This window comes from Vespa crabro, chromosome 4, assembly GCF_910589235.1.
Source record: "Vespa crabro chromosome 4, iyVesCrab1.2, whole genome shotgun sequence".
Taxonomy (NCBI): Eukaryota; Metazoa; Arthropoda; class Insecta; order Hymenoptera; family Vespidae; genus Vespa; species Vespa crabro.
In genome coordinates this window covers 11912517-11928856 of record NC_060958.1, presented here as the reverse complement: position 1 = coordinate 11928856, position 16340 = coordinate 11912517, and the positions used below count along the sequence as shown (strand labels likewise).

Below are 16340 nucleotides of genomic sequence, written 5' to 3'. Positions count from 1 at the left end.
CGAAAAAGGAAAACTACGGAGAAATCTCTCTTCTTTTTTTTTTCTCCCTACCATATTCCATGTATGCGAGCTCGCGACGGCCACGGGAGGGCTAAAAGGGAAAGGAAGGGTCGATACGTGCACGCTACAGAAGAAGAATTGTAACGGGTTGTACCTCTCGCTAAATTAACCCGATTGCCTCGTGCTTTTTCGTATGCCGATCGTATAATTAGCAAATTTTTTCCTACCTCAAACGGACGGATAGAATGGAAAGAAATTCGAAACGAGGCTAATTCTAGAAACGTTTTGGACGAATATCGTAAAGAACGAAGATTCGATCCTCCTTCTTGCTTTTCACCCAATCGGAAAATCGTTCGTTCGCTGTTCCTACGCGAATCTCTCCTTTCCATCTCTTTATCCCCTCCCTCGTTCTCCTCTTTTCCTTCATTTCATTTCAGCTTCCCATTCCGTGCGATGTAGATTGAAAAAGCGGCCACATTATAAATAATTTAAATGCATTGCTTTTCGGGAGGTGGGAAAAAGAAAAAAGTGGTTGTGGAAACTGAAGCGACGGCAGACGGGGTGTGTATCGTTCGTGTCCGCGGCTTTTTTAAAACGTCCGGTCAAGAAGAAAAAAAAACAGGCAGACAGACGGTGAAACGGAGAGAAAAGAGACGACGAAGGAAAGAGAATAAATGAGGAGGAGAGGTAGACGCGGTCGATAGATTCGCGCTTAACCAATTCACGAAGGATTTTTATGTATTTATTTATCCGTTAGCCGATTTAATATTTTCCCCAACTACTAACACACTTTTTTGTCCATTTTCAGGATGAAAAAATCGAAGGTCCTTTCGCCGTACTACACAGTGCGAACGACAAAACGAATTTGAAACTTTTACAAAATCGAATCTCTCCGTGCTGCCGATACCACCTCCATTGGCAGCAATATACTGAGCTTTTTCATTTTCCTTTATTTTTTCACCGAACGTAATCGGCAAATGAGATCAACAACACATTGCCAATGGCCAGACAGATATATTTTATATATATATATATATATATATATATATATATATATATATATCTGCCCCCGTCGCAATTTCGCGTCCTCGAATTTTTCTTGGAATCGCGAACGAACACGCGTATTTTTTCGGTATAATCCGATCAATCTGAATTTCTAATGCGTTCTACGCATACGACGATGTTGAGCGCATATACCATACGGATCGTTAGAAAATAGGATGAAAGAGACGTTGAAATATATAATCGACGATCAGAGTTTCATTTCATCGTCGACGACGACGTTCCTCGGACAACGGTCGTTTAATTAGCCCGGCACATAGATGCATAAATGTTTCCTTAACGATTTAGATACGATCGGGAAAGCTATCAAAATGTTGCTCCGCTTGAAGCCAATAAGTAATTCTTTCGTTGGGACAATTCGATTCTCCTCGGGCAACAAAGTTCATTAACGAAGTACCGCGAGAGCGAAATGACAAACTCGTTATAACTCGTAAATGGTCCTGCTGCTTTCGACGGACGATGAAATTTTCCATCGACAAGGCGAACGAACGTTTGCCGACGGAAAATAGCTGGTAAAATTTTCTGTCGGTTTCTTCGACTATATGAATCTCGTCTAGCGCACGTAATAATCACGATCGATGTATCCTTCTTCCTCGCGAACGTAGCTCAGGGCAGGGACGTCGCTTTTTTCTCGCTCGACGTTCCAAGAGATAGGCTGCCGTTCCCGATACTACCCGATCGTTCTCTTTTCTTCGCCTAATACGCGCTCGAAGGTAATAGGGTATATAGTCGTATATAGATGCCTCCACCGTCGAAACTTTCAGGATTACTACTGTGGAGCCTAATCAGCAAGATTGCCTGCAATTTGCCGTCCTTATCTCGGTACATCCCGTTTCCCGAGCAAACCCCTCCGTACTATTCAGTTCTCTCGGTCGACTTCTGCCCTATCCAGGGAGTCTACTACTAGCCTTCCAGAAACGATGGCTCCTCGTGAAAGACCATCTTTACGCGCCAACGGAGAGAAGGGCTTTTTCGAAATAATATCTTCTCGTTTCTCGTCTCCTGGCCTTCTCCCGTCCATGTCGGATAAAAACCTGATTTCTTCTGTTTGTCTCGAAATGAAATCAGTGTTAGCCAGTTTGGCTTTTGTCTATTTAATTACATTAGACCGGGCTAAATTACGTATCCCTTACGTATCCCTTACGTATCCCCTTACGTATCCCCCGTGACGGATAGCGCAAGAGAAAGGAAGGAAAAGGTAGAAAAAGATGTTGATCGGTCGCGTCGAGTCCTCTCTCTTTCTCTTCTCTTTTCTTTTTTTTTCTTCTTTTTTGTCTCGTTTCTCTGTCTACCACGCGTCTCTTAGCGCGTTAATATCGTTGCTCCCTCTAAGCTAGAAATGGCAAATGAGATGGCAGAGGCAAAGAGAAGAGTTAGAAAAAAAGTAGGCTTACGAGCGTTTAAGCGATTAAGCCAAATAAGTAAATGTAAGTAAAATCAAGTTAGATGTGACACTCACCGGCGTTATTACTGGCGAAATTTAGATCCTTACCTAAAACAGAAGAAGCAGAAAGACACGTTAGTAAATGTATAAAATGGAACCGATGATAATCCTCGCAGTATTTTGCATGAATACTTATCATAACGTAACATTGCGTTCAGGCATTGATTTTGGATTATACATATGTACGTGCCGGGAGGATCCACCAACGGCGGATATGCCGGCGAAGAGATAATACTTGACGTAATTAATTAATTCCTGAACGCGGACTACAAATTTACACGTGCCCGAAAGCCGTTGGAAATCGAAGGAGAGAATACTCGAGCCGTCCTAATCTACACGATCTAATGCCCGAAAATTTAAGCGCGCTCTTACGGTCCTATTAAAGCACATCATTTTCTGAAAGTCTCTCGTGGTTGTTTGCGCAAAATTTGACGTGGCACGTTTACACGAAGTTCCGTCATCGATGCCACATGATTATATATTCCTCGTGACTATCGATCCTTCTAATTTCTTTTTATTTTTCCTCTGTAGCAACGTTGCAATGCAATTTTTACGATCTATTGTATTCGCAAATTATCATCGTTACCTAGAAAATGCGAGCGGTTGCCGTTTGTTTACGTTCTCGTTGAAATTCTTCGGAGAGATATGTAGGTATACTACCTACGTTCTCTACCGAAGGAGAAAATTTACATTCTCCGTGGACGATCGCAAGCGTGCAAACGTAATGCAAACATTATGGAATATGTTGTACGATATACAGATGGCATGTGTATATATATATATATATGCAAACATGATACGAGTATATATAAAGGGAATAGGTAGATACTTAGCGTGGAAAAGGGATGAGGATGTCGGAGATTGGAATTTGAAGGGAGAACCACGTAAATACGAAGTTATGTGGATGTGTGTTGGATATGCGGAATGGAATGTACGGCAGAAACATGACATACGCGGGCGCGAATATACGTATAGGATCGTACCTGGTCTTTCCGAGAGAACTTGCGATCTTGAGGGATCATTATCGAGAAGTCTATTTATCGAACGTCGCGGACGCGCGGTAGATAGACTTGCCTTGCAAGTTATATTCCCACGAGTAACGTACAATGAACAATTCATCCAAAGAACCATTTACGATTATCAAGTACCCGTAAATATCCATAAATATAAAAAAAAAATTTTGATGAATCGATCCTGGCACGAGTCACAAAGATCCGATAACGCGTTGTCAGGAATTGATTGATTTCTTTTCCACCGGCCTAGGTAGTCCTTCTACATTATTTAGAAGCTCTCTTTTCTCGGAATAGTTGTCCTCGCGGCCATTAACCAACGGAGAAAAGACGAATTTACTGGCGTTCGACGGTGGCACCGACGAATCTCCTATGTCCACGAAAGATTTATCGCGATCCTCCGTCTTTCGACGGTAGATCATTGAGAGAAGAAGCTTTTTAACTGGTAGGGCCGTTCTCCAAGGACGCGGCCTCTTCGTCAAAGGGATTAAATGCGGACGCCTCTGTTGGGACTACAGAGATTAAAGGAACTAGAAAGAGAGAAAGAAAATGTAAAATTCTAGTAGACAATGTGATGTTTCCTTGGCAAAGGAGAGGAAAAGATAGCACGGTGCGAGATCTGACATTTTTCAAGGCGAAGACCTTTCTCTTGATCTTCCAAAGAACCTCTCTCTCTCTGTGTGTGTGTGTGTGTGTTACGATCCAATGTCCAAATAAATCATAAAACTAAGTAAATACATAGAAAGAATGGTTGTCTGTAAGCGTTATCGAAGGAAAATAAATACAAGATCTGGTCGCATTGTATGGAAATGAGCTTGATTAACCTCTCTCTCTCTCTCTCTCTAAATTCACTTGGATGGATAAAAATTAATTTCCCGTTAGTTCTGTTGGTTAAAAAGGAATGAAAAAGAAAAAAATGAAAATATGTAAGAAGATGTTTCTTCCTTTTGCAATAGATAAATGGAGTTTCCTCTGAAAACAGTAGGTATCTATTATTTTTTCCTCCCAAAAAATAGATCACCGTTTTAAAAGCGAAATTTGAAACGAAATAGAAACTTTTCTACGACATTCTCTCGTTATCACTGCAATCTTTTGTAAAGCGATCCTAAAGTACGCTGGGATCGGACCAATGGATTATCGCTATTTCGATATACCTTGAAAGCAGTTTTCTTGAGCATTACGGAAACAGAGAGAGGGAGAGAGAGGGAGAGAGAGAGAAACTCGCTTTTTATATTTATATACTTGGATGTTACCGTTGTGCGTTTTCGAGAAATAGGGAAGAAGGATACGGTAACGCGTACTCGTGGAAACGAAAATATTTGGATAAAAAATTGCATAGCGAGAAATCGAGCGAAGCAAAGAAGAATTTTGAAAGAGGGTAAAGAAGAAAGCGAGAGAGCGCGCCGAGATTTCGTATTCTTCTCGTGGGTGATACCGAATCCCATCGTTCGCGCTATATGGACCAGAGAATGAATGGATACCTCGACGCAAGTGGGAGACTGGAATAAAGAGAAGAGGAGACAAGCGAAGAGAGGTAAAAATTATTTCTACGGTCTTCTCCTTTCATTCCGATCTAGGCGAAAGGTTTGATAGAGAGAGAGAGAGAGAGAGAGAGAGAGAGAGAAAAAGAAAAAAGAAAAAGAAAAAAAGAAAGACGAAGCGCGTAGGTGCGCGCTAGCATACGCAAGCCACTCCTTTTATCCGCTCCGATAAATCCTCACAACGCGGGTGCAACGCGTCGAAAAGAATTTTCACGGTAAAGCCTCGGATCAACGGATCTTTGTGACGTTACATGGAATGATATTTCAATCTCGCGAGACTCGCACGAAAGTGAACGCTCTCTCCCTCTCTCTCTCTCTCCTCTATCTATACTCTTTTTACTATTTACGACCTAATGGACACGCATATTCGAAAGGGATATATGATTCGCGTCCTCTTTTGCCAAGCAAACGCAAGATTTGATTGCATCGATGAAAAAGGAGAAACAAAAATGCACATATTCTCTTAGACATGGGACGACCATAGGAAGAGGTACGAAATAGTCTCTGTAGGTGTGTATATCGTGTATTACGCGTACTAGTTTCTAATATTAATAAACGATTCTTCGAAAGGAGAAATCATATTTCCAGACGATCGAACGGAGCCGTTACCCCTTTCGAGCTATCCGGTTCGAATGCATAGCGGCCGATTAAGAGGAAGCCTTTTTAGTGATATCCATTCGAAAGGCGGAAGTCCAATGGTGCGGAGGAGCTGGTTAGATGGCTGCTAGAGATTTTGGAAAGACCGCAGACTTCCTTAATTCCACGCGCCGTTGGTCGACTAGATTATCCTTCTTCTCTCTCTCTCTCTCTCTCTCTTGTACGTGCGCCAAATGTACGAATAGTGCGCGCGCAAATACAGGTAATATATATATATATATATATATATATATATAGATATATACATATATACATATATACATATATACATAGAGAGAGAGAGGGAGAGAGCGAGCGAGAACAGCCATACTACCTATCCCCACACTTCCACGGCTGATTTAAAGCCCCTTAATCTCAGATGCAGAAACAAGCCCCTACGACGAGCGACCGTGGACACGAGCAAGGAAGGCAATGTGCCGTTATTAGAACCGAATTGAGTTTTGCCATTGATGAAAAATCCGCCCCTGATAGAGTTGCTTTTCTAATCGAATTTTCGAGCGTAGATTAAAATAATAACGAATAAATTTTCTCCTTGGTGAACTCTCTTCAACATCCGTGGGATAGTTAAAAAATATTCCTCGTGATACTTTGGCAACAACGGAAGTGGAAGAAACGAATATCAACGAGAGAATCGGTTTTTATTCGTGCCTCCTCGACAACGGCCATTATAAAGAGGCAAACTGGAAATTATTGACGTAATATTGGAAAGCGATAAGGTCAGAAGCAAATGAGAATTGGCTGTAGTAACCGTTATTAGAAATGTGCAAGTTGTGCACCGGTTAAAAGTGCAAGGAAAACGTGTCCAAGCTCGAGTCGTCGATGTATACGAAAGATTCAATGAGCCGAAGACACTATGTCGATTGGTTCTTTCGCTCGATTAAAGGCATTAAGACGTTTTTCCACCGTCGAAGAAGGAAGCTATTTTGTGTTTCATTCGGAAAGATATAATACGATAGGAAACGATAATGATTTTTAATGATTTTCATTAAAGATAGAGGACGGGCTAATGTTGTTCTAGAATGATAAGCCAATAGGAACTTTCTTTCTTCTTCTCCTCATTGCGCAAAGACATTTCGGTAGCGCTTGTGGAAGCGCTAATTCCGATATTACGTTCTTTATTTTCACGATCCGAACGGTCCAGCGGTATACGAGAGAGAGAGAGAGAGAGAGAGAGAGAGAGAGAGAGAGAGCGCGCGTCTTTATAAGGAGCAAATCTCGTACAAGTTACGAACACGTTCCGTATTGCGTTTCTAGTTTCGCCGAGTAATACGCCGAGTGCACCGTGGTAAATTGTTTTTTCATATGATGCTCATGGAAATATGAGACACGACTGCTCGAGAAAGAGAGAAAGATTCTTTTAATACTCTCCAACGTACTAGAAGCCACGTCTGGCTTCTATTACTTTACCGTAACGCTAGAAATGATATTTAATATAATATCTAGTAGAAAAATGAACAAGTTCTCTATCTTGCCTCCCATTATCCTTTTATACTCAACCCTCCAAACGTACCACAGTGGAAGATTAATTAAAATGCCACAAAAGGTTAACCGAAAAAACGTAAACGTAAGCGCCGCGTACGACTCTTATTCTTCCCACTTTCATCCTCTAGGCCACCGAATTCAGCCTCAGTAGCATCCATCCTCTTCTTCTCTCATTTTTATCGCCGTTCCGAATCGGATTCTTTCGTTCTCCCAACGGTGGCGCGGTAGCAGCAGCGAAGGTGGCTTTAGGTTCACATTTTCCGTTTAACGCCTTTTATCTCGGCGACTGCGAGGAGAAAGAGAAAGAGACTCTGCTTATCCCCGCACGTACTTTATACCCTCATACATTTTTTTTCTTTTCCCACGAATATTCCTTACCATTCCTTTTTCGCAAGTTGGTTCAGTAAATGGCGAATAATCGTCCGAGTACGGGCCAATCCTTTGTTTCTCGTTGAACAATGCTCTTCTGCTCTTCCTACCGCGGCACCATTCTCGCGTCGCGCGTTTGACCGCAGCCTGAGCGTTACTACTTGAGAACGTTCCTCCGGCCATTTCACCGACATCGTCGCGTCGCCTCTCCCTCTTTTCATCGGCCCTTCATTTCTTTATCTCTTTATTTCTTTATTTTCCTTTAAACGCCTTTATAAACGCCTTTATAAACGCCTTTAAAGGAAAAGACCGAGTATTATAAATTTTAAACGTGTCCCGTGTACGACACATTCTTTCTCCTCTTTCTTTACTTTTTCTTCTTTTTCAAGAGAGACGTAGAAAAGTAAAGACATAGAAATCACGCGACAAGACAGGACGCAACGATTCGAATTTATTCCTCGGCGAAACGGATTACACGCTACGCTATTTTCAACGAATAACCTACTATCTCGCGACTTTGATTTTTCAGATATTATGATAAAAATTGTACGGCATTTGAACAATTCGGTTTGGCTTCGTTTGCTTGCCTCGGCTTCGATACGTTACAAGCACAGATCGTTAAATTAGATCCTTTAATATTTCTTACCTCAATTCAATATATATTATATTTAGCCACTCGTAGAGTTCACAATACGCTGTTCCATGTCATGGGAACGATTGTGTCAGAAAAATCGGAGAACTCTGTCCTCTTTTTCGAGGTACATTTTAATATCCTGCCAATTTAATATCCTACCCCATTGCCGTTGCCGTGTAGCGCCGCCTCTTCTCGAAGGAGAGCATTTTAATAAAGTCACTGTGAAAAGTGAGTGTCACTCTGGTTGCGCCGTCCTTTATAATTTCCTGCAATTTCGTTTATTATTCTTCCGGTTGACCTGCCGCGCAACCATTCATCTTTCCCCAACTTCTTAAATCTCGGTATCATCGTCGAATGATGCCGAGAGCAAATTGAACGATTATCGAGAACACGCAGACGCAAAATGGAAATCTCGATTTTTATTATATTTAACAAGCTCAAACACAATCGACTCCGCGAGCCGCCCGCGTAACGTTGAACGAGCCAAGAGTAACAGGGGGCCCTAGAGCAAACAACACTACTACTCTGTCGCTTCCAAAGTCACTCTATTATATCGCGCTCGAATATACTCGTATTATAAAAACGCGTTCGTCGAAGCTCCTTTTTCTCTTCCTACCTTCTGCTCGTCAAGCGCGCGTTCTACATTCCGCCATCCGCCATCGTCGTTTTATGCAATAGCGATAATGTGCTTTCTAGTCTAAAATTGTCTTTCTTGCCAAGCAAGTACGGATAAGAGCTCTGTCTGTCTAGTGTTCGAGAAACGGTCCTTTTTATTCAACGAGCGCTCTCGCTAGTATATTTTTCCCTCCTCTCCGTCTCCTCTCTCTCCCCCTCCCTCTCTAATCGCTTTGTCAAGTTTTAGTCCTTAAAGATTCCTCGATTATTAATTATTATCGATTATAATGAAACACGGACCTTCTATTTTATTTCGTTTTAAAGAGAAATTTACAATGGATTCTAATACGCAATCATAAAATTTTTGACGTTGTTTTAAACTCTTACGGAGAAGAAAATTTCTCATTTCGTCGATGTTATCAAAGCGGGATCGCGTAACGACGAGGGGAATATAATCGTTGCGACGCATCCTCGTCAAGTGATATCGAACGAAATTAATTTTGAAAAAAGAAAAACAATGTAAGCCATCTTGGTTCATTTGAATATTATGCCATTTACTTTCTACGAAGAGAGACGACTTTCATTTCGCCTAGTCCATTCCTTCTCCAATGCGCTCGTCTTGCTTTCGTTGGAATATCGATAATATCCTTCCAGACGAATAATTTTATTTCTGTCTGCCGGATATATTAGGTCCTTCGGCTTTGCGGTTCGCCAACTTATATATCTCCTTCTCGTGTTTGAACTCTGCGTACGTGCCTCTTTCGAGATACGCGGACAGGGCCGAGCTCTTATCGTAAAAGAAAATTTTTACGATCTACGCGCCGTAAGAATTTTTTGTATTAAATTTTATATTCATGTATACGGCTCAGCTAAAATACTACTTATTCTTGCATCAAACTTGATAAAGGTTCACCATAAAAATTCGAAATTACGGAGCCAAATTTCGAACTCCTATCCTGACCGAGCGCGTATCGCTCGTTGTCCGAAAAGCATATACAATTCCATTGTCGTTACGAAGAAAATCGAAGAAACTCTTGTTTTAGTCGCGAAAACGATCGGACTTCTCGTAAAATTACGTAGGGTTTGGTACGTGTGCTCGGACAATCGATATGCAACGCGACCAATACCGACGCGAGAGAACAGGGGCGAGATTTCTTTTTTTCTTTTTTACTTTTTCATTTTTTCCTCTTTCCCTTTTTTCTTTTTTCATCGGAACGTAAAATTTCGAAATGTAATCTACATCGGTTGGATTAAACGTGAGTGATTTTTCGAACGATCGCCGGCATGATTTCCCTAGGCGCTAGAAAGAGAACGATAGCGTTACGTTTATGCCGCCCGAATATAATCGGCATTTTCCTAGAAGCTGGCAGATTTTTCCTGGGAAACGCGATTTCCCTTTCAAATGGTTCGCGAATGCAGTTCCCGATGCAGGCGAGATCGTCGTAGTTGGTAGCCGATGACAGTGGTGCGCGTCGTCGTTGAACAACACACTCGCTCTGCCCGCTCCGCTCCGCTCCGCTCCGTTCCGACTCGCACACGACTCTGAATGGATGGAAATTGTCAAAAATAGCCGGAAGAAGCTTTTGTGTGTGCGTGCGTGAGATGGCCGTTTATAACGTTTTCGAAGAAACTCTGGTTGCAAATCGTAGCGCGGTTGAGACGGCGAATAAATTGCACCCACCGTCGGTTTATAATGGATATCCGTGGTCGATCTTTTGTTCTACTTTGGCCGTACAACATTTGTCATGTTTCGCCGTAGGAGCGCGCGTTCGGAATTTCCAACCAAGTTTTCTTTCTCCTTACGGGGAAAGCTGCATAATATATAGATTAAGCCGACGTACACGCGCGCATCATATAAATGAAAGAAAATTCGCACCGTCGAGCGTCGAGAAATTTTCCATTTCTCTTTCCTTCTTTACACTACACTTCCCAACCTTCGTCCATTCTATCGCGATTACCTCTACGAATACGTCCGTCGGTCCATGATTACGTGAAAACAGTTTGAAATGAAATTGACGCGATTACTTTTCGAATTAAGCGAATTTCCACCAAGGTACCGCCGCGGGGTCGGCTCATAACTCGATTTATCCCGAGACACGAGTGAATGGAACTCTGAGAGAGCACGAGTCTAAAACTTTTTAAATAATTACATGCAACCGCATCGCGGCGTCGAGAATGAAAAGAAAAGAAAAGAGAAGGAAGAGGTAGAGGTAGGGTGGTAGAGGTTGGTGGGGTTGGTTGGTTGAAACGGTGAAGGATCGCAATTGAGTCGAATAGTGCCGTCGTGGTGTTACCTCGTCCTTCACCCTACTCCTTCGCACGTACCACGTTCAGCCCTACGGAGCATTAATGGGAAAAGTTTGCTTTTATCTTTTAAACGGCCGGAAACACTACTAATTTCTAACTTCGGGCATTACTTGTACCTACTCCAGCATTTTCGAGTAGGTACATTTACCGGCACGAGCGAGACCGCCAGCTTGTTACGGAACAGATACCATTTCTTTCATGCTCGAAATCACCCTCGACCCTGCCACTCCCGATCACAAAATCCTGAAGATTGCCGGAAGAAAGGTGAACGGCTTTATTTAGAAGCTCTATCCGCCCACTCTAATCGAGATGTCTTTATCGCGGCGATATCAAATGGGAAAGATTTTCCATGACGAGCGAGCGTTCTTACCAACCGTTCTTTTAACGACGATAATGCCACGAAATTACGGGTCATCCTTGGCTCCCCTCCAAACTAGACACGGCTCACCTCAGGAAATCGGCCAAGGCGGGACGCGACTCGACGTCAAGACTTAAGGGTTTAACGTTAAGCTCTTGGAAGGCGGATCAAAAATGATACGGTCCGATAGTTCACCAAAGATAAGCAGAAAAGACTAGAGAGCAGCAAGGTATAGGGAAACGGAGAGGGAGAGAGAAGAGAAGAGAATGAGAGATCAAGAAACAGAGAGACGGAGTGGGAGAGAGAGAGAGAGAGAGAGAGAGAGAGAGAAATCCTTCTAATTGCTTCTCGCAAGGCGATTAAGTAGATTTCACGTCACATTTAAAATAAGCCTAGAGTCAAGCCGCTAAGAAGCAACGACGATGTTCGTGGCGATGGCAACTTCTGCAGCAATTACGTGAAAACGCGACCTATATCGTTGCTCGTGTTAATTAATCCTTCGTCATCTTGGAGTCTCTCTCATCTAGACGTACGTATAGTTCTAGTCGCCTGTCTACATTCGTCTATGTTGAGAAAGATAGAAGGAGACAAGGTAAAACGTTAAGATGATCTCTGACGAAGACGAGAGAGAATTTCCGCTCGATTATTATTGGCCTCTTACTCTAATGATTAATTGATTCTAGTAAAGTCTAGTGCTTATGGATGATCTGACTTTCAGTATTTACCCATTCATATAGTTTATACGTTTATAGTATGTATAACTCGTTCAAGTGTCGTAGAAAATTCTAATGCGAATACATTAACGCTTATTGCCTCTGATGTTTAGCGCGAAAACCATGAGCGAGCGCATGTTCCATGTCTAGTAGTGTCTGGGTTGTGACACCGAAACAGACATGAAAAAGAGAGAGCGAAAGAGAAAGAGCCTGTGCATCGTCAAATATGTATATGAAACGATGCTATTTTATGAAATATTCTCGTAAATAATTGTTAAGTCTGAATTTCAATTATTTCCAAAAACAACATAATTTATTATCTCTCTCTATTTCTTTCTCTCGACGAAAACCAGACGATTTTCAAGAAACGATATAGCTTGCTATGAAGGAATATAAGAAAAAGTTCTCAAGATAATTAACGTTTTTATACTCGAACGAACTAAATATAAAAGTGGATAACGGGATTGTAAAAATGTCGACTTTTGACGTGCCATCGCTGTACCGTTCAATTTATTTCGAACGTTCATAGGTATAACCTCCTACTCTACACACGGCGAATTGATTCCAATACTTATACATTTGAAAACGGTCGTCCTTGTTATCCGCTCGGTTAATCCCAAAGGAAGAAGGCTCGATAGGACACTCGCGCGTTGCCATTGCTAATTCTACGAATGACAAACAAAAAGAAAACAAAAAAAAAAGAAAAAGAAAAACAGAAAGGAAGAAAGAAAAAAATAAAAAAGAGAAAGGTAATGTTTCTCCAGGGAATAAAAATATCGAAATACGAAGTATTTGACGGGAAGAATTAACGGATTTAACCGGAGGAAAATTTATCATTTAAATCCTAGAGAAGCTTTCTTTAACACGCTCTTCCGAACAATTTTAGTTCAATTTTCAGCAGAGAGAAGAGAAGGAATCGTGCTCGTGTAGAGGTCGAAACGAGAACCTCGAACGATCAACCAATTAAGCGACATTACGTAAAGTACCGAATTAACGTTATCCCTTTTCTCGTCGGACAATTTCGCAAAGAACGAGTCGGAGGAGTGAGGAGGAGGAGGAGGAGGAGGAGGAGGTGGAGGAGGAGGAGACCGCGATCGCCGAACCGGTCATTTTGCGGACGCGCGTATCGACGTTGGTCGGACAAAGCCGCCGAGAAATGGCTCGAGTCATCGAGAAAAGCGTAACTACGTCTGCGCTCGTTAAGAAGAATCGAAATGTCGGTCATTAGGGGAGAGGGAGGTAGTTTGGCGATAAACGAGAGAATAGGGTCGAGCTATCGCGACGATCGATATTCGCAAATTTATCGTCTCGCGAGTCGTATTTGTCCGGCCGATTTCGCGCATATTCGCATAAAATTCTACCTCTCTCGAAAGTATTCCTGTACCCTTCCTGAAATCGAATAATAGCGCGAAATTAGTTTCGCGATTGAAGAGTAATGGTTTTTCGAAAAATTACGATCGGACCGAAATAAAAGAGGCTTTTCGCTAGTTAGCCGGATATATGAGAGACGAAGTGCGACGGCGCGTTCCTCAATATCAATCGATTTTTATTAGGGCGCAAATTCGGTAGAAGCGAGAGAAACGATCGTGTTTCGAGGAGAATAACCTTGCCGCAACAAGGTCTATATCTTTAAGGTATATAAGGGTAGCAAACGTCGCGCGAGCTCCAGGCTTTGAACGCAATCGACTTCCACGGTTGTACCGTGTCGGGTTAATGTGCATTAACGTAACGTAAGACCCGGCGCTCCGCATTAGAAAGTCTAATATAGAAACCGCCTTGGCGCGTGCCGGCTGCTCGAGCACATACACGCCTGCCTGCCCGACTTCCGGCCGTCTCGCTACTTTCAAATTATTCGCCGTAAGCTTGACTGAAAAGCGCGAGCCAAATATTACCGAGACCGGATTAAACTTCTCTATTGTATTCCGTAGGATAGCGACGTACCTGTGGAATTCCTAACCTTGTTGCATCAGCAGTATGGATTCTTCGTGAATTCTTTTTTTATCCGTTTATCTGAACGTTTATTATCTTTACTCTAATCGATCTCGTTGACGCTTCTCGACATGGAAACACGAACGATCGATATGTGTCTCTCTACTACCACTTGATAGCCCTTTTACTCGCTCGCAAGTGCACTTCTTTTTTCATGAATCATTCGTTTTACTAATGATAATTCTGTGGAATAAACTGTCGGCATTAGAATCGAAATGCTGGTTTAATCTACGATATTTAAATCGCATAACGTTCGTTAATTCGCACTTTACAGTTCCGACAGATAGTAGGGAACTATCGAAAAGAGGAATCTTTTGTCTAAGCTTTTCCCAAAGGTATTCCTTTGTCCCGAGACGAATACTCTCTGTCCCGGCACACCCTGTTTTTGTCCGTACAACCCAGCGGAGACACGCGAGACGACGACTCCTTTCTTCTCCTCGCCTTTAACAGTCGTATTTCTATTAAAGCGTTCAATCCTTTTCTTTCGTCCTCCTCTTTTCATTACCTCTTTTCGATTCCGCCTATAATGGTTCCGCTATAACACCTCGCGTACGAGAAACAACGACCTCGCCGTTTTGGACACCCTTCCACGGGTTGGAGAGTTAAATCCTAGGGCTTTGTGAAAGCCATCCCCTTCTCTCTTACTTCTCCGTCAGAGACAGGTCGCGAAAACGCACGGGAGGAGACCACCTAAAATATTCCAGAGTGCTATCCTCGTAAAACATAGAAAGCCCGCTCGAACCCTTTTCGATTTATCCCACCGACGCGTAGTTGCTCCTGCTAGCGCTACCCTTTGTCCGTTGTCAAAGAGGATCGTCTTCCAAGCCTCGAGGCAACTAGCCCTTCCTAAAAGGAGGACCAGGTTAATAACGTATTTACTTCCTTCTAATTAACCTAATATCTGATATTTCTTCGATAATTAAAGATGGAAAAAAGGAAAACCGAAGTAAAGAAGCAAATTTATATCTGGCGAGAATTTAATTTACCTTTACACACCTATTCGTCGCTCGTTCCGTTTACATCGTTGTAATTAGCCGCGTAAGTACATTTTCTTCTTTGAAAATATCTAAGACTATGATACGAAATTCGCATCCCTTTCGCCTTCTCCTTTCATCACTCGCGTAATCCGCTCAAAGAATCTCCATCGTTTACTTTTGACCTCTGCAAGCTGAAAAAGTGCTATTCAAGTTGGAAGTTCTCAATTATAAGGATATGGCCGGGTAGATTAAATACTTTTGAGGCGCGTGGACGACGGAGCCGTGCGGCCAAGTTTTACACTTTCTCAAATTAAGACACGAATAGAGTAATTATTATTAACGGAACGTACGTTCTCACAGACTTCCATTTTATTTTCAATGTCTTTTCTCGTTGAAAGGACTGCGCGCAGCACCGAGCGAAGAACGATTCAGTCTAAGTAAGTTATGGCACGAAGTAACTAAGACCTACGGCAGGGGAGAGTTAGTTGGAGGTGGTGCGGTTACTTCTAACTTAACGGTGAGACATTCCACCGCTACTTAGAGCTCGATACGTTTCACTTACGGCTGACCCAGCGTCAGCCCTTTCACCGCCTCGCGGCATATGCATTTTATACTTCATTTTATTTTACTCTATCATCGTCCGTTGGAGAATAAAAAACGAGCGATCAAGCGAGCCCCGGCTAATGAGGGATCATTCGATTTGCAGTAGGATGATGCATCGCTTCCAAAAAATTACGAGAATTACGAACCTTTTCCAGCGAGCTTCTCCTCTCTTTCTCGACTATACCATCGCCATCACAAATATCGCTGCTGTAGTAGCTTTAGCAGCACTTTTTCGAAGATGGAGTTTCATCAGGGTGCAATGAAAGTTCGTAACGCTAACGAAGCGATAAAACGTAATGGCGATACGGTAGAGAGTATATATCTGCCTATATAATACTCGTGTGTAGACGCGCGTGTCCGTACTTCGTGCATTGTTACTGATCGGATCGAGTGCATCGACCGTCGGACGTTTTTGGAGGACAACGAAATGGAAGCGAAGAGTTAGAGGATAGGGGTAACATGGTTGAAAGAAAAAAGAGGCCGAGCGAAGGTAGGGGCTGAAAAAAAGAAAGAAACCGAAAGTTCCACATGCGAAAAAAGCCTGGCATCGGTGAAATACTGCCCAGAAAACCGAACGGT

At 42.5% G+C, this 16340-nt stretch overlaps 1 protein-coding gene across 9 annotated transcripts in view; it reads right to left on the bottom strand.

The window, feature by feature from the left end:
- The window catches only part of LOC124423564 (agrin-like), a 237776-nt gene that overhangs the window by 116430 nt on the left and 105006 nt on the right, over positions 1–16340 (bottom strand). For 6 of the 9 annotated variants that reach the window (XM_046961423.1, XM_046961418.1, XM_046961421.1 and 3 more), the window contains one exon: positions 2522–2554. The exons of the other annotated variants lie outside the window; for them this stretch is intronic. In XM_046961423.1, the coding sequence (XP_046817379.1) occupies positions 2522–2554 (33 nt within the window). The remainder of the gene's footprint in view (positions 1–2521; positions 2555–16340) is intronic. 9 annotated transcript variants of the gene reach the window in all.